This window comes from Heterodontus francisci, chromosome 2, assembly GCF_036365525.1.
Source record: "Heterodontus francisci isolate sHetFra1 chromosome 2, sHetFra1.hap1, whole genome shotgun sequence".
NCBI classification, from domain to species: domain Eukaryota; kingdom Metazoa; phylum Chordata; class Chondrichthyes; order Heterodontiformes; family Heterodontidae; genus Heterodontus; species Heterodontus francisci.
In genome coordinates, this window is record NC_090372.1 from 181,500,501 (window position 1) to 181,519,645 (window position 19,145).

Below are 19,145 nucleotides of genomic sequence, written 5' to 3' on the forward strand. Positions count from 1 at the left end.
CAGAACCACATCTGTACAATTACTGATTTATCGTTTAACTGAAGGAGACAATATAGTTCCACCAAAAGAAAGTGTGTGGTATACAACTGCCATGACAATTCTCAAGCATTACATTTCAAGCTCTCTCTCACTCTTGATCCCACCTCCCTTTGATGGTGGCACCAACTTCAGCAATCACAGCCACCGAAGATAATGGCTCTGTCCAGACCAGCCTGAAGCTACACATTTTGAGCCTGTCTCCCTCCTATTCATTGCCCATCAACCTGATATCACTACAGCTGCACATCAATATCCCCTTCTCCTGCTTTGGGCTGTATCAGCAACCCTGAATCTGCACCTCTGTTTGACTGAATTAAAATCCCTGCAGGTGATTTTCTGCTTGGAAAAAATAAACAAGATCTTTTCTAATGATGACACTGATGGAAAACCAAAAATTCTTTCATCTCAGAATGATGCTGATTTAAACTGAACTATTTAGGCTTTCATAATGAAGTCTTTTTATTTTGTGTAGTGAACAGCAACAACAAATGCTAAGTGGTGCCAGCAGACAATGGTAGATGACCTTTAACCCCCCCATCCTTGGGGGTTCAAATTCTCCCCAATGTCTTTGTTTACAAAGCCAAGGATCCAATATGCTTATTTTAAACAGCTGTCTCTGTTCTGTTGCCCCCATTAAAACAGTACTATTTAGTTGAAATTGCCTTGAGGTACGCAATTTCAATATTACCACGTTGTGAGAGCATTAGAATTGAAAACTGGCTAGTAGAGTCCGGTAACAAATTGGAAACATACAATACTCTATATGTGACTAGTGCTTAATCAGTTTGTCATTAGGATGTCATATTTACCAACAGACAAGCATCGCTGAAGTGGTAAACACCAAACTATTTGAATTTTCAAATAAATTGTCCATGTCTTATGTACTCACCTGACTTTTTTGCCATTCTCAGTGATCTTTGTTACATAAAGTAATCCATATTTTTCTGAAACCTGCAAATTTAGTGGAATAAACAGAAGTTTGTTTTTCATTGCAAGACAATAGCAATGGAGTTGATTAAATAATTCTGTTAAATAATTAAATATGTTGGAGCTGTGGGCTGACAACTCCCCAGGTCCTGATGGTCCTAAAAGAAGTGGCTAGTGAAATAGTTGATGCGTTGGCTTTAATTTTCCAAAATTCCCTAGATTCGGGGAAGGTTCCATTAGATTGGAAAATAGAGAATGTTAACTCCTTTATTCAAAAAAGGGAAACAGAAAGCAGGAAAGCAGAAAATTACACACCAGTTAGCTTAACATCTGTCATAGGGAAAATGTTAGAAGCTATTATTAAAGACGTTATAGCAGGGCACTTAGCAAAATTCAAGGTAATCAGGCAGATTCAACATAGCTTTATGAAAGGGAAATCATGTTTAACCAATTCTCTGAAGTAGTAACATGTGCTGTAGATAAAGGGGAACTGGTGGGTGTACTCTACTTAGATTTCCAGAAGGCATTTGATAAAGTGCCATATCAAAGGTTATTGCGGAAAATAAAAGCTCACGATGTAGTGGGGTAACATATTGGCATTGATAGAAGATTGGCTATCTAACAGGAAACAGAGAGTAGGCATAAATGGGTCATTTCCTGGTTGGCAAGATGCAACGAGTGGTATACTGCAGGGATCAGTGCTGGAGCCTCAACTTTTTACAATTTATATAAATGACTTGGATGAAGGGACCGAAGGTAAGGTTGCTAAATTTGCTGATGACACAAAGATAGGTAGGAAAGTAAGTTGTGAAGAGGACATAAGGAGGCTACAAAGGGATATAGATAGGTTAAGTGAGTGGGCAAAGATCTGGCAAATGGGAAATTGTCCATTTTATCAGGAAGACTAAAAGAAATTATCTAAATGGTGAGAGATTGCAGAGCTCTGCGATGCAGAGGGATCTGGGTGCCCTAGTGCATGAATTCAAAAGGTTAGTATGCAGGTAAAGCAAGTAATTAAGAAAGCTTATAGAATGTTATTTTTTATTGTAAGGGGAATTGAATACAAAAGTATGGAGGCTATGCTTCAGTTATACAGGGCAATGGTGAGACCACATGTGGAGTACCGTGTACAGTATTTGTCTCCTTATTTAAGGAAGGATGCAAGCCGTTCAGAGAAGGTTTACTAGACTAATACTTGGAATGGGCGGGTTGTCTTAGGAGGAAAGGTTGGACAGGCTAGGCTTTCATGTGGAGTTTAGGAGAATAAGAGGCGACTTGATTGAAACATATAAGATCCTGAGGGGCCTTGACAGGGTGGATGTGGAAAGGATGTTTCCCCTTGTTGGAGAATCTAGAGCTAGGGGTCACTATTTAAAACTAAGGGAATGTCCTTTTAAGACAGCGATGAAAATTTTTTTCTCTGAGGGTTGAGTTTCTTTGGAACTTTCTTCCTCAAAAGGCAGTTGAAGCAGAGTCTTTAAATATTTTTAAGGCAGAGGTAGACAGATTCCTGATAAGCAAGGGGGTGAATGGTTATCGGGGGTAGGTGGGAGCGTGGAGTCGAGGTTACAAACAGATCAGCCATGATCTTGTTGAATGGCAGAGCAGGCTCAAGAGGCCGAGTGGCCTACTCCTGCTCACAATTCGTATGTTCATGCGTATGTTCTAGTTAGACTAATTCATGGCCGTTCACTAGAAGTAATGATTAGATAATTTCTTTCAGCTGACCCATTTTGATGGGCAGCCATTTTTTGTTACTGAAGGTATACTAACAGTTGATGATGGCAGTAGATACTTTGGCGATGAAGGTGGCTCATTGTCGTCATCGTGGATTAACTTTGGGCTAGTTGCAGGCTCCTAAAAAGACAAAAAAAGTTGACAGTGTAACTGGCTTAAACAAATACCATGAGCACCAAACCATAAACATTACTAGAATTTAGTCTTAATTAAAATCAAACGAATAATTTAAAACAAATTCCAGTCATACTTATAATCAGGGTTGCGAAGTATGAATACACAGCAAATTGTAATAATTGTGATGGAAACATGCTAATATTAAAGATGAAACCAAGTCAAAGCAAAGGACTAAAAATTGTTAATTGACAATCCTCTACAATTATTTATCAAAAAGGTTCATTCCTGCACAGAACCACATCTCAGCATTCCAACAACCAGCCATATTTAAACGACTGTGATAGTCTTGCTTTTGACCTCTTTCCCAAACAGTCAGGCATAAGCCAAGTATGTTTACACAACAATGATTACAATTTTGTGTGTATTCACACTTAACAGCCCTGACTAATAGTATGACTGGATTTTGTTTTAACTTATTAACTTGACACTATTCATCAAGACTAAATGGTGGACTGTATTAGCGGGTGTGCTGGCATAGTGGTTACGTTACTGGAAGAGTAATCCAGAGGCCCGGACTAATGACCCAGAGAGAAAAGTTTAAATCCCACAACAGCTGGGGAATTTAAATTCAGTTAATGAAATAAATTTGGAATGAAAAGCTAATATCATTAATGGAGATCAGAAAACCACCAGATTGTCTTAAAAAAACATCTGGTTTACTAATGTCCTTCAGGGAAGGAAATCTGTTGTTCTTACCCAATATGCCCTCCACGTGACTCCAGAACCACAGCAATGCTCTCTGAAGTGGCCAAGCAAGCCACTCACTTATACCAAACCGCTACGAAGAACTATAAGAATCAAATCGTATGGATCATTGACCTAGGCACCGTACACAACAAAGGCACACCCAGTCTAGTTGACCTTGCAAAGTCCTCCTAATTAACAGCTGGGGACTTGTGCCAAAATTGGAAGACAGAATAGTCAAGCAACAGCCTGAAAGTCATACTCACAAAATCATATCTTTCAGTCAATTACCCAGACTCCTCCATCACCATTTTTGGGTATGTCCAGTTCCATCAGAAGGACAGAGTCACCAGAGGTGGCGGCACAATGGTATACACTCTGGAGTCCTCAACATTGACTCCAGACCCCATGAAGTTTCATGGAATAAGGTCAAACATCGGCAAGGAAACATCCTGCTAGTTACCACCTATCACACTCCCTCAGTTGATGATTCAGTACTCCTTCATGTTGAACACCACTTGGATGAGGCACTATAGGTAACAAGGGCACAGATGTACTCTGGGTGGGGAACATCAACGTCCATTATAAAGAGTGGCTTGGGAGGAACACTAGCAACTGTGCTGGCCGAATCCTGAAGGATACAACTACCAGATTGAGCCTGTGGTGAGAGAACCAAAACGAGAGAAAAATTTGCTCGACTGCGCCCTCAGCAATCTACTTGTCACAACTGCATCTGTCCATGAAAGTATTGGTAGGAGAGACCACTGCAAAATCTGAGAGAGATGAAGTTGGTTCTTCACAATGTATTGAGTGGCACTGCTACCATGCTAATTGGTATATTAAAACTAATTGGTATAGTTTCAGAACAGATTTAGCAGTTCAAAACAGGACTGCTATGAGGAGCTGTTGGCCATCAGCAGCAACAGAACTGTATTCTACTACAATCTGTGGCCCAGAATATCCTTGACTCCATCATTACCATCAAGCCAGGGGATGAACACTGGTTCAATAAGGAATGTAGAAGAGCATGCCAGGAACATGGTACAGGAAGCAATTCAAACAGGGGAGGGGGGGGGGGGGGGGGGGTGGGAGCAAAAAGGGAAGTAGAGGTAGTTGGAAACAGTATAGCGAGGGGGATTGACACTGTTCTCTGCAGTAAAGAGTGTAAGTCCAGAAGGCTGTGTTGCTTGGCCGGGGTTCAGGACATCTGCTCAGGGCTGGAGAGAAACTTACAGCAGGAGGGGGAGGATCCAGTCATCGTGGTCCATGTAGGTACCAATGACATAGGCAGGACTAGGAATGAGGTTCTGCATAGTCAGTATGAGGAGCTAGCTACCAAATTAAAAAGCAGAACCTCAAAGGTAATAATTACCTGAGCCACGAGCAAATTGGCATAGGGCGAATAAGATTAGAGAAATCAATGCATGGCTCAGACTGGCATGGTAGAAGTGGATTCCGATTCGTGGGGCACTGGCACCAGCACTGGGTAAAGTGGGGGCTGTACCATTGGGATGTGCTGTGGGTAAAGGAGAACCGGTGGATGCACTCTACTTAGATTTCCAGAGGCATTTTATAAGGTGCCACATCAAAGCTTATTGCAGAAAATAAAAGCTCATGGTGTAGGGGGTAACATATTGGCATTGACAGAAGATTGGCTTGCTAACAGGAAAGAGAGAGTAGGCATAAATGGGTCATTTTCTGGTTGGCAAGATGTGACGAGTGGTGTGCAGCAGGGATCAGTGCAGGGGACCCAACTGTTTACAATTTATATATATGACTTGGATGAAGGGACCGAAGGTATGGTTGCTGATGACACAAAGATAGGTAGAAAAGTAAGTTGTGAAGACAACAAAGGGATATAGATAGGTTAAGTGAGTGGGCAAAAATCTGGCAAATGGAGTATAATGTGGGAAAATGTGAAATTGTCCATTTAGGCAGGAAGACTAAAAAAGCATATTATCTAAATGGTGAGAAATTGCAGAGCTGAGATGCAGAGAGATCTGGGTGTCCTAGTGCATGAATTGCAAAAGGTTAGTATGCAGACAAAGCAAGTAATTAAGAAAGCCAATAGAATGTCATCGTTTATTGCAAGGGGAATTGAATACAAAAGTAAGGAAGTTATGCTTCACTTATAAAGAACCTTGGTGAGACCACATCTGGATATAGTATTGGTCTCCTTATTTAAGGAAGGATGTAAATGCATTGGAAGCAGTTCAGAGAAGGTGTACTAGACCATTACCTGGACTGGGCAGGCTGTCTTATGAGGAAATGTTGGACAAGTTTGTATCCGCTGGAATTTAGAAGAGTAAGAGGTGACTTGATTGAAACATATAAGATCCTGAGGGGTCTTGACAGGATGGACGGAGAAAGGATGCTTCCCCTTGTGGGAGAATCTAGAACTAGGGGTCAGTGTTTAAAATTAAGGGGTCGCCCTTTTACGATAGAGGAGAATTTTTTTCTCTGAGGGTCATGAGTCTTTGGAACTCTCTTCCTCAAAAGGTGGTGGAAGCTGAGTCTGAATATTTTTATGGCAGAGGTAGATAGATTCTTGATAAGCAAGAGGGTGAAAGGTTATCGGGGATAGGCGGGAATGTGGAGCTGTGGTTACAATCAGATCAGCCATGATCTTGTTGAATGGCAGATCAGGTTCCAGGGGCCGAGTGGCCTACTCCTGCCCCTAATTTGTATGCATGTTACAGCATCAGACAGATCTAAAACTGAAGTTCCAACCTGGTGAAGCTACAACACAGGACTACATATGTGCACAGTGGAAACAGTGTGCTATAGACAGAGCTAAGTGATCCCACAACCAACAGATCATATCAAAGTTCTGCAGTCCTGCCACATCCAGTCGCGAATAGTGCTGGCTAGTTAAATAACTAATGGGAGTAGAAGACTCCATGAATATCCCTATCCTCAAAGCACGTGAGTGCAAAAGATAAGGCTGAAGAAACTCTGTATGGATGATCCATCTCAGCATCACATACATCAGTCAGCCAATTCGATTCACTCCACGTGGCATCAAGAAACCACTGAAGGCACTGGACACAGCAAAGCCTCTGGGTTCCTGACAACATCCCCACTGTAGTGCTTGATGATTTGTGCTCTGGAACCAGCTGCGCCTCTAACCAAGCTGTTGCAACACTGCCATTTGTCCGACAAAGCAGAAAATCGGCAGCTACGTCCTGTGCACAAAAAGGACAAATTCAATCCAGCCAATTACCGCTCCATCAGAATACTCTTAATCATCAACAAAGTGATGGGAGGGGTCATTAACAGTACTACTGAACGGCAGCCTCTCACAAATAGCCTACTCATTGATGCTTAGCTTGGGTTCCGCCAGGACCACTCAGCTCCAGATCTCATTACAGCTTTGGTCCAAACATGGATAAGAATTCCATAGGTTGGGTGAGAATGACTGCCCTTGATATCAAAGCAGCATTTGACCATGTGGAATTAAGGAGCCTAAGTAAATTGAAGTTAATAGGAATCAGGGTGAAACTCTCCAGTGGTTGAAATTATATCTAGCACAAAGGAGATGGTTGTGGTTGTTGCAGGCCAATTATCTCAGCCCCAGGACATCGCTGCAGGAGTTCCTCAGGGCAGTGTCCTAGCCTAACCACCTTCAGCTGCTTCATCAATAATCGCCTCTCCATAATGTTTGAAATGGGAATGTTTGTGGAAGATTGCAGTGTTCAGTTCCATTTACAACTCCTCAGATAATGAAGCACTCCCTGACCTCATCCAGCAAGACGAGGACAATATTCAGGATTGGGCTGGTAAGTGGCAAGTAACATTCGTGCCACACAAGTGCCAGGCAATGACTAACTCCAACAACAGACTAACTACAATGCCTTGATTTTAAAGGCATTAATACTGCCAAATCTTCTATATCAACACCCTGGGTCACCACTGACCAGAACCTTAACAGGGTAAGTCACATAAATACCGTGTGTACAACAGGAGGCTGGGTATTCCACAGCAGATGACTCACCTCCTAACTCTCCAATGCCAGTCCACCATCTACAAGGCATAACGCAGAAGTGTGACAGAATACTCTCCACTTGCCTGGATGAGTGCAGCTCCAACAGTCAAAAAACTCAAAAGCACTCAGGACAAACAAGTCCGCTTGATTGTCACCCCATCCACCACCTTAAACTTTCACTCCCTGCACCATTGGAGCACTGCAGCTGCAGCACATACCATTTACAAGGCTTCTTCAACAACACCTCCCAAATCTGCGACTTCTATCATCTAGAATGACAAGGGCAGCAAGGGCATGGGACCACCACTACCTCCAAGAGTCATACACCATCCTGACTTGGAAATGTGTCGCCAGTCCTACATCGTCGCTGGGTCAAAATCCTGGAACTTGCTACCAAACAGAAGTATGGAGTACCGTAACTGTAAAAACTGCAGCAGTTCAAGAAGGAGGCTCATGACCTTCTTAAAGGCAATTAGGGGCTGGCAATAAATGTTGGCCTTGCTAGCGATGCCTATATCCTGTGAATGAATAAAAAACATTTTCTTTTTTGTTCTAGTTCAAAGCTTAAGTAGTCAAGGTCAGGCTCTATAATACCTAGTGTCTTGCAGGCCTCCAGCTGCCAAGAATGAGGCACATTAATTTCACCACATGGACATTAAATTTCAAATTGTTGCTGTGAAGAAGAGAAGGCCTGTTACAAGGAATTGCCAGGCCCCTGGCCGGAAAGACATTTTTGCATATTAACAGACAGGCTTGAAGACAAAGGAGCCACTCCCTGCTCCAATTCACAAAACAGACGTGGTCAGACCAGTTTAATCACATGACTAACTGGCTGTTGCAGAGTTTGAACTGAGTGTTTTAAATTGTAGAGACAGTGTTTTAAATGGCAGAAAGCTCTTTGCTCCTGGACTGAAAAAGACCTCCTCTCCTCCTGCCTGCTCCCATCTCTTTCTCACGGAACTGAAACCCACTGAAGACATGAACCCCAAGAGAGAAAAGTCTCCTACAGTGAAAAAGGTTTAAGAAGAATACTGGGCCCCAACGCAAAGCAAGATCCGCTTGCAAACAAGGGTTCTACAGTCAGCTTGAAGACCTGTAACAAAAAACTCTTCAGATATTGCCTCAAACCTTTTCAGTTTAACTTTCTTCTGCTCTTTTCGGTCTCTATTTGCATCTGCGTATCGTGTATGCATGCTAGCGTGGGCGCATTGTGTACCTGCAGGCGCAACCAAATTAGAGTTTAAGATTAATAAAATTTCACCTTTCTTCTTTAAACCTAAGAAAGACTGTTTGTGCTCATTTCGTTATCTTATAATTGGAAGCGGTGAACAAGGATTCACCAAGGGGGAGCTAAAAACACAGTGTGTTTAAAAATAAAACCCTGTTACAGTAAGACTAGGTGGAGGCTGAAAGGGACCCCCAGACCTCTTTCTCACCTGGTCATAACACTAACTCCAGCCTCTTACAGCCTAAATGGGGGGATCTCATAAAAACCTATAAAATTCTAACAGGACTTGACAGGGTAGATGCAGGAAGGATGTTCCCGATGGTGGAAGAGTCCAGAACCAGGGGTCATAGTCTAAGGATACGGGGTAAACCTTTCAGGACTGAGATGAGGAGAAATTTCTTCACCCAGAGAGTGGTGAGCCTGTGGAATTTGCTACCACAGAAAGCAGTTGAGGTCAAAACATTGTATGTTTTCAAGGAGGAGTTAGATATAGCTCTTGGGTCTAAAGGGATCAAAGGGTATGGGGCGAAAGCGGGAACTGGCTACCGAGTGGGACCATCAGCCATGATCATAATGAATGGCGTAGCGGGCTCGAAAGGCCTACTCCTGCTCCTATTTTCTATGTTTCTATGCCCAACAAATCATTCCCAAATACACTAAGAATAGCAACTTGTCTTTAATGTAATAGTAAAGCCAAAGAAGGAATAATGGAGAAAAATTCAGGGAGATGACCAAAAGCATTGCTAAGAAATGAGACTTCTCTTGAGGGAATGGAGACAGGTAAAGGGCAATCATCTAAAGAATTCGAAAGAGTGGGGATAAGATGAATGATCAAATGTGTAGAGGAAACTGGGGGCTTGGAACATAGGGCGCTAAATTTGCTGGGACAAAGGGCATGTGTTGACATGTAGGGGTGAAGGAGATTTTAGAAGTAGGGAGTGAGAGGCTATGGAGGAATGTAGTCAAGGTCGAGGATTTTAAATTTGATCCATTGGACTAAACAGAGCCATGGAAGATTGCTGACAGCAGGAGTAATAAAACAGTAGGTCTTTGAAAAGCTTGCAATCCACATTGTTTTAATTGTAGTTCACGTAGCATGGAAATTGGAGGCAGACACAAGCATGCCTGGAGCAACAAAGTCGTGGGTAAGGATTTCTATGGCAGTGATGAATGATGTTGCAAAGGCATAAATAGGCAGCATTTACAGTGGCTAGTATGTGGGGTTTGAAGCTTAGCTTAGGGTCAAGTAAGATACGAAGAGTCCATGTCGTTGGGTTCAGCATTACCAAGCATCTTAAGGGAGAAGAATCAGGTGCTAGGGTACAAAGCTTTTAGCAGAAATTGAACAGGATGGCTTCAGCTTTGATGATAATATTGGAGAAAGCTCCTCTTCTGCTACTTGATGTTGACAGATGATCATACAGCACAGTGGTGGTCATGGAATTTGGTTGGTGGCAGTGGTAGAGCTTGGGTGGTGTCAGCATAATTATAAAGCTATGCCTATGGATGATATGAAGAAACAATTGGACAAGAAACTGAAAGGTAGCCGCACTATGTGCAAGCAGGAGGAGAAGCCAACATAGGTGATGGCTGTGCTGAGGCAGGTAGACACGTAACCAAATGAGGACAGTGGTATGGAGGTGAATCACAGAGATATGATAGAGGAGGATGAGGTGCTTGACCATGTTGAATACCACAAAGAATTCAAGAAAGTAGTGTACCAAAGTGGCAGTCAGAAAGAATGGCCATGGGAAATTGGGAGGGTGACAATTCAATGACGGAGAGAAAGTGAATTATAGCAGGATAAGTTGAGATGGGACTTCATAATTACAGGCATGCTGTTGATGCAATGCCTTGCACAGGGAACATGTTAGCAGCTTGAAGGTCTCAGTGAGAGAGAGAGGGAATCACCACCTCAGAGTCAAATTTCAATTAAGCCATTTAATGTATTAATTGCAAGTTATGAAGTTAAAGGAAAACTGGAATAGAGTCATAGAGATATACAGCACAGAAACAGACTCTTCAGCCCATCGTGTCTATGCCGGCTATCGAGCACCTATCTACTCTAATCCCATTTTCCAGCACTTGGCCCGCAGCCTTGTATGCTATGGCGTTTCAAGTCTTCATCCAAATACTTCTTAAATGTTGAGGGTTCCTGCCACTATCACCCCTTCAGGCAGCGTGTTCCAGATTCCAACCACCCTCAGGGTGAAAAGTTTTATTCCTCAAATCCCCTCTAAACCTTCTGCCCCTTACCTTAAATCTATGCCCTCTAGTTATTGACATGTCCGCTAAGGGAAACATTTTCTTCCCATCTATCTTATCAATGCCCTTCATAATTTTGTATACCACAATCAGGTCCCCCTCAGCCTTCTCTGCTCTAAGGAAAACAACCCTAGCCTATCCAGTCTCTCTTCATAGCTGAAATGCTTCAGCCCAGGCAACATCCTGGTGAATCTTCTCGGCACCCTCTCCAGTGCAATCACATCCTTCCTACAGTGTGGCGACCAGTACTCCAGCTGTGGCCTAACTAGCTTTTTATACAGCTGCATCATAACCTCCCTGCTCTTATATTCTATGCCTCGGCTAATAAAGGCAAGTATCCCATATGCCTTCCTAACCATCTTTTCTACCTGTGCTGCTGCCTTCAGTGATCTATGGACAAGTACACCAAAGTCCCTGTGACCCTCTGTACTTCCTAGGGTCCTACCATCCATTGTATATTGCCTTGTCTTGTTAGTCCTCCCAAAATGCATCACCTCACACTTCTCAGGATTAAATTCCATGCGCCACTGCTCTGCCCATCTTACCAGCCCGGCTCTATCGTCCTGTAAACTAAGGCTTTCCTCCTCACCATTTACGACACCACCAATTTTCGTTTCATCTGCAAACTTACTGATCATACCTCCTATATTCACGTCTAAATCATTAATGTACACTACAAACAGCAAAGGTCCCAGCACCGATCCCTGAGGTACACCACTGGTCACAGGCTTCCACTCACAAAAACAACCCTCGACCATCACCTCTACCTCCTGCCATTAAGCTAATTTTGGATCCAATTTGCCAAATTGCCCTGGATCCTATGGGCTCTTACCTTCTTAACCAATCTCCCATGCAGGACCTTATCAAAAGCCTTACTGAAGTCCATGCAGATTACATCAACTGCTTTACCCTCATCTACACATCTAGTCACCTCCTCGAAAAATTCAATCAAGTTTGTTAGACACGATCTCCCCCTGACAAAGTCATGCTGACTATCCCTAATTAATCCTGTCCCTCAGAATTTTTTCCAACAGTTTCCCTACCACTCGGGCGGCACAGTGGCGCAGTGGTTAGCACTGCAGCCTCACAGCTCCAGCAACCCGGGTTCAATTCTGGGTACTGCCTGTGTGGAGTTTGCAAGTTCTCCCTGTGTCTGTGTGGGTTTCCTCCAGTGCTCTGGTTTCCTCCCACAGCCAAAAAGACTTGCAGGTTGATAGGTAAATTGGCCATTATAAATTACCCCTAGTATAGGTAGGTGGTAGGGGAATATAGGGACAGGTGAGGATGTGGTAGGAATATGGGATTAGTGTAGGATTAGTGTTAATGGTCGGCACAGACTCGGTGGGCCCGAAGGGCCTGTTTCAGTGCTGTATCTCTAAATCTAAATCTGATGTTAGACTCACTGGCCTGTAATTACCTGGTTTATCCCTGCTACCCTTCTTGAATAATGGTACCACATTCGCTGTCCTCCAGTCCTCTGGTAACTCTCCTGTGGCCAGAGAGGATTTGAAAATTTGTGTCAGAGCCCCTATCTCCTTCCCTTGCCTCACATAACAGCCTGGGATACATCTCATCTGGGCCTATCCACTTTTAAGCCCACTAAAACAGCTCCGACCTCCTCCCTTTCAATTCTAATTTGTTCAACTGTATCACAATCCCCCTCCCTGATCTCTACACCTACATCGTCCTTCTTCATAGTACAGATGAAAAGTAATAATTTAAAACCTAATATAATGCATTAAATTCCACTTGAGTATTTTTATTTGCTTGCTAGCTTAAAATTGCAATAGGTGAATAAACCCTAACTTCTTTAGAATGAACTGCACAGTAAATTCATTCTAAGTGCAATTATTTTCTGAACAAATCACTTGTAAATATTATCACACAATTGCATTATAATAAAAAAGTTAAATAGGAAGGTTTTCTTTATTTCACTGAAATCTGAAAATTACTTAAATATACAAATTGTGGACATGAAGAATAATGCATGATTATTATTTAGTAACTAACCCAAGAATGAATTAACTCAACTTCAACTAAGACTGCAAAAACTGTTTAAAAAAAAAAGCATAAATTAGCAATTTCAGTATTAAACATAATGCAGTACAAACTGGACAACAAGGATTAATTTTGACATGCTCTAGCACAATTCCAGTTGCCATGCATAGGAATGGCACATTTGGTTGGCATCCTTCCATCTACAAAAGATGACAGACACGCAACAAACAATCCATTTAGGTGGGGTGTCTTCTCTTGGTGCACCTTTGCTGATGGCTGTGAAGGCCAATCCTTGAGGCAGGTTCTGCCACAAGTGCTGCATGTGAAGCTGCCAAGTGACGGAGTTGTTGTTTTTGATTTTGGAGCCTGTTGCCAAGCTGCTGTAGCAACTGGTCATCGTGGTAGCGCACTCAAGTGCACAGGATATGTCGCCATTTCCCTCTTTCGCCAGCTAGCGACACCCAAGTGCAATAGTCAACATTTAAGGCCTACATGTCACGCTTGCAAGCACCCCTGAAGCGTAGCTTTGGGCGCCCCACTAGTCATCTGGCCCTGGCTACCTCATCATACAAGTCCTTGGGTATGCGACCATCTTCCATCCTGTGGACATGTCTGATCCACCAAAGTTGCCTCTGTTTGATTACTGCCAACACACTAGGGAGCTCTGCCTTTGAGAGGACTGCCACATTTGTGATTTTACCCTGCCAGGATATAGCCATAATGCGTGCAGACAAGGAAGCTGGAAATTATTGAGCTTCTTTTCCTGTTAACTGTAAGTTGCCCATGTTTAACAGCCATACAGCAAGGTGCTGAGAACACAGGCTTTAAAAACCATGAACATGGTCCTAAGGGTCAGCTTGGTGTTATCCCATGCGCGTTTCGCAGGTCAGCCAAAGGCGGTAGCTGCTTTCCCTATGTGTGTATCGAGCTCTGTACTGAGGACCATATTGTCTGTCACTGTGGACCCAAGGTAGCAGAATTTACTAACCACTTCTAGTGGAGTGTTGTTTAGTGTGATCAGGAACAGGCTATGTAATACTATGTAATGACATAATAACTCAAAGTCTGCTGAAATTCCCCTATGGTTTACTAGAACATAGCCAGGATTTGGAGGGAGATACATTAATTCCATTCTCCTACGTACATGCTTTTAAATACATTGTTCCCCAATAGCAAAACAAAGTTAGCATAAAGCACAAAGGACATCTTTACCAATTTCCTGTATGCTCAGCTCACAGAACTTATACAATTGCTATACTGATGACACATCTGCTTCACAGAGTCAAAACACCAACTTGATTGTTATTCACTATACCAATAACATAGCAACCTAACAAGAAATTCAAACTGAAATACTCATTGCAGTAATAGCATTTATATTGTAATGAACTGCAAAGTCAGGACTCTTGTCGATTCAATCACACCAGATCATAATGAGAAATATCCAATCACAATGTAATTACCAGATCAAACAGAACAGCCTTTACAGGTGTTGAAAGTTTATTTGTCATAAAGTGCTATTAGTAAAAAGGCATTAAGCTCATTAAGACTGGTTCTAATCAAAAATTATAATTATTACAAATTTGAGATATATTTGCACTCTAGGGTTTTTCAGGATAATTCATATTAAAATAAAATACTAACTTGATCAGGATGCTGCAAAAGCAAATACGATGATGGAGCACAGAGATGTTCAGAGGAATTGCGCTTGTGCTTTTTTGAAGTAAACTGGAAAAATCAAGATGTTTCTCATTTATCCTCAGTTTACTGAGACAATACTGATTTACAAATTCAAAAAGAACTTGGATCCTTGTCAAATAAACAATTATGGGATTGATAACTACTCTAGTAATGACTGAAGTAACAGCATTTGTTTTCAACTTTTCCCAGTTTGATCTCATCAGTTTATAAATTTTTAAATTATTTGTAATAATAAATTATTTAGTCTACCATTTACTAAAAAATACTCTATCAAAATGTCATAGGCATTATAAAATACTTTTCCCTGTAATGATAAAACTGTTCGGTGGAAAAAGAGAGCCACTTTCTCCAATCATATCTGTAAATTATGGAAGATATAAGTGGGTTACAGCTGTAAAACAGTACTTTGGTGAACTGATTTACTTTAAAATATAGGATTACTACTACAGAATTTTTTTCAATTACTGTACTGCCTTCTCTTTTCACCAAAAAAAAAGGAACTCAGCCTGTTCCTGATGGGTATAACCTTATAGCTCTGGTGTAATCTTGTATATCATTTTTGCACCTTCTCTCGTGCCTCAATATCATTTTTATAAATATGGCGACGAAAACAGTACACAGTATGCTAAGTGTAGTCCAAAAAAGGTTCGATACAAGTTTAGCATAACTTCTCTACTTTCAATTCTATGCCTCTAAAAATAAACCCGAGTGCTTGGTTTACTTTTGTTATGGCCTATTAACCTGCAGCACAACTTTTAGTGATTTGTGTATTTGTATTTCCCGATCTCTTTGCTCCTCTATCCCATTTAGATTCTTATTTTCTTTACCAAAATTTAATACCTTACACGTACCTATGTTGAAATTAATTTGCCAATTATACATCCATTTTTCAGTTTTATCAACGTCTTGAAATTTGTATTAATGTCTTCTTGCAATTTGTTGCAGCCCTTCTCAGTATTGACTATCCCTCCCAACTTGGCGAGCGCAAATTTAGAAATCGTGTTTTTGATTCTAAAGTCTAAATCGCTAATATGAATTGTGAACAGTGGTCCCAGCACTAATCCTTGTGGGAACCCACTTCCCACCTTCTGCCACTGTGAATTGCTACCCTTTACCCCTACTCTCTACTTCCGTCTTTTAGCCAGTCAGCCATTCATTCATTCATTCTGCTACTTTCCCCCTGACTCTGCATACTCTAACCTTACTAATTAGTCTATTATGTGATAGATACCATATCGAAGGCCTTTTGGAAATCCAGATACATTTCACCTACATCACCCTTGTTATCCTCTTTGAAGAATTTCATGAGTTTGGCCGAGTAAGACTTTTCCTTCTGAGATGCATATTAACTATTCATTATTATATTTTTGGTTTCTAGATGTTTGTTTATTTTTTCATTTAGTTGGGATTCCATTATTTTTCCTACTACTGATGTTAAGATGAATGGTCTATGCTTTCGTCCTTAATTGGCCACACAGTTCAATTGACAACCCTTTTACTGTTAATTAACTTGAAGATCTTTGGATTCCCTCTTATGTTAGAAAATCTATTCATGCACTGTTTCGTTGCTCCTCTTATTTCCTTTTGCACTTCTCTGTAGATTTTAGATTTGCCCTGGTATTATCAAGCTAGCATCTGTCATAAGCCCCCGTTTTCTACTTCATCCTACTCTAATTCCTTCGCCATCCAAGGAGCTCTGGCTTTGGTTGTCCTCACATTCCTCCTTGTGGTATGAACCTAGACTGTGCCCAAACTACGCCCTATTTAAAGGTCACCCATTTCTCCATTACATTTCTGCCTGCCAGTCTTTGACTCGAATTTACCCAGGCCAGATCCCTCCTCAATCCACTGAAATTAGCCCTCCTCCAATTGAGAACTTTTATTCTAGACTGCTGTTTGTCTTTTTCCATAACTTAAAAAAAATTCTTTCATGGGATGTGAGCATCACTGGCAAGGCCAGCATTTGTTGCCCATCCCTAGTTGCCCTGAAAAGGTGGTGTGAGCCACCTTCTTGAACCTCTGCAGTCTTTGGGGTGTAGGTACACCCACAGTGCTATTAGGGAGGGGGTTCCAGGTTTTAGATCCAACGACAGTGAAGGAATGGAAATATAGTTCCAAGTCAGGATGGTGTATGGCAAGGAGGGGAATTTGCAGGTGGTGGTGTTCCCATGCATCTGCTGCCCTTTTCCTTCTAGGTGGTAGACGTTTAGAAGGTGGTGTTGAAGGAAGCTTGGCGAGTTGCTGCAGTGCATCTTGTAGATGATACACACTGTTGCCACTATGCGCTGGTGGTACAAGGAGTGCCGATCAAGTGGGCTGCTTTGTCCTGGATGGTATCTAGGCTTGAGTGTTGGTGGAGCTTCACTCATCCAGGTAGGTGGAGAGTATTTCTCACTTGTGCCTTGTTGATGGACAGGCTTTGGCAAGTCAGGAGGTGACAAGATCACTATTCCTGAGATGCTCCCCAACTGTGAATTTCTCCATTTGACCCACTTCATTCCCCAGGACTAGATCCAGCAATGCCTTCTTCCTCATTGACCAAGAAAATTCTCCTGAACACACCAGAAATTCCTCCCATCTCTGTCCTTAACACAATCACTGCTCCATTCAACACTGGGACAGTTAAAGTCTCCCATTATCACTACTTTATAGCTCTTTCACCTCCCAGTAACTTCTTTACAAATCCGCTCCTCTATCTCCTTCCCATTATCTGCTGGCCTATAATACACTCAGTAGTGTAATAGTTTCTTTATTGCTTCTTAACGCTAACCAAATAGAAACTGTCTTCGACGCCTCAAGGACATTCTCTATTCCTAGCACTGTAGTATTGCCTTAATCAAAACTGCTACCCCTCCTCCATTTTTTTTCTTCCCCATCATTTCTGAATACCTAGTACCCAGGAATGTTAGGCATCCAGTCCTCGCCTTTTTTCAAGCCATAATAAGGTTGGTGACCTGCAGGCTGTTTGCGCCTGCAGGTCACCAACCTTATTAACCACGTTCATGCATTTACACATGTGCATTCCAACCCTAATTTAGACCTCTGTATTTTCTATGATACCACCTAATTCTGTATTATTTCTAATTCTGTCTCTCCAAGTCCTCTGTGCACCTTGTTTCTAATTTTTGATACTACAACTTGGTACCCAACCCCATGCCGTTATAAACCTGCTATCTAATTCAGAATTTACCTTAGAAGGGGTTATTGCAAATCTTGAAACATAATGCACTTCTTCCCAAAATTACAAAACTGCAGGGTCTGTACAATACTGAAAACACTAAAATTTTTACTAGAACAATATGCAGCCCAAACAGTGAGAAACAGTTACACGTATGTGGTTTAGCCTGCACTATAATTTGGTGTATTATATTTGAAAATTTACAGTACTTAAACTTATCCTTAAAATTCTACCAAACCTATGTGGAATTCTCAACAATGTTCTCCACATTTGTGTAACATTTCAAATCAATTAAACATGTAGTACAGTGTTTAAATACACAGTTGACTATTGTTAGGCACAAAATACATTTAAGCCATTTGAGCTATTAAAAATACATAAAGTAAATATCACATTAAAAATTAGATTATAGCTAGAAACTATATGATAAAGGAATTTGCTTTTTTCATTGAGATGAATAGTTTATTTCTTTTTATTATGTAGCTATTTCAAAGAGTGTGTGCTTTTGTTAAATTTTCTAAATTAATTTGTTTCACCTGTGAATATTTAATGATTTGAAATTTCCCAAAGCCAGTATTTTGAACTGAACATGGTCCATTTGTATCACCAAGTACTGAAACTTGTTTGTGAATGCTACATTTAAAATGCTTTTTTTCATGTCCCGACAGTCCATCGGATGACAACATATGCAATTTCAGATACCACACTGAAATCAATATGAAAAAAATCACAGGTACAATTTTAAAGGTGGTGGGGGGGGATGGGGGAAGCAGAAACAGAGACAGCTGGAGGTGTATATACACGAGTCTTTGAAGGTGGCAGGACAAGCTGAGAAGGCTGCTTAAAAAAATCACATGGAATCGTTGGCTTTATCAACAGAGGTACACAGTACAAAAGAAAAGTTATATTGAACCTTTTTGAATCACTGGTTAAGCCCCAGCTGGAGTACTGTGTCTAATTCTGGCCACCACACTTTAGGAAGGATGTCAAGGGCTTAGAGATGGTGAAGAGGAGATTTACTAGATTGTTACCAGGGATAAGAGACTATAGAAGCTGGGATTGCTCACTTTACAGCAGAGATGATGAATAGGAGATTTAACAGAGGGGTTCAAAATCATCTAGTGTTTTGACAGTGTAAAAAAGGAGCAACTGTTTCCAGTAGCAAAAGGGTCAGTAATAAGAGGACACAGATTTAAGACAATTAACAAAAGAACCAGAAGCGAGAT

At 41.4% G+C, this 19,145-nt stretch overlaps 1 protein-coding gene across 5 annotated transcripts in view; it reads right to left on the minus strand.

Annotated features, from left to right (window-relative positions):
- Positions 1-19,145, minus strand: part of LOC137349138 (rho GTPase-activating protein 12-like) — a 241,639-nt gene that overhangs the window by 62,108 nt on the left and 160,386 nt on the right. For 3 of the 5 annotated variants that reach the window (XM_068014532.1, XM_068014549.1, XM_068014521.1), the window contains 3 exons: positions 14,685-14,768; positions 2,740-2,823; positions 929-990 (listed from right to left, as the gene is read on the minus strand). In XM_068014532.1, the coding sequence (XP_067870633.1) occupies positions 929-990; positions 2,740-2,823; positions 14,685-14,768 (230 nt within the window). The remainder of the gene's footprint in view (positions 1-928; positions 991-2,739; positions 2,824-14,684; positions 14,769-19,145) is intronic. The other 2 variants (XM_068014554.1, XM_068014542.1) reach the window with 1 other exon arrangement.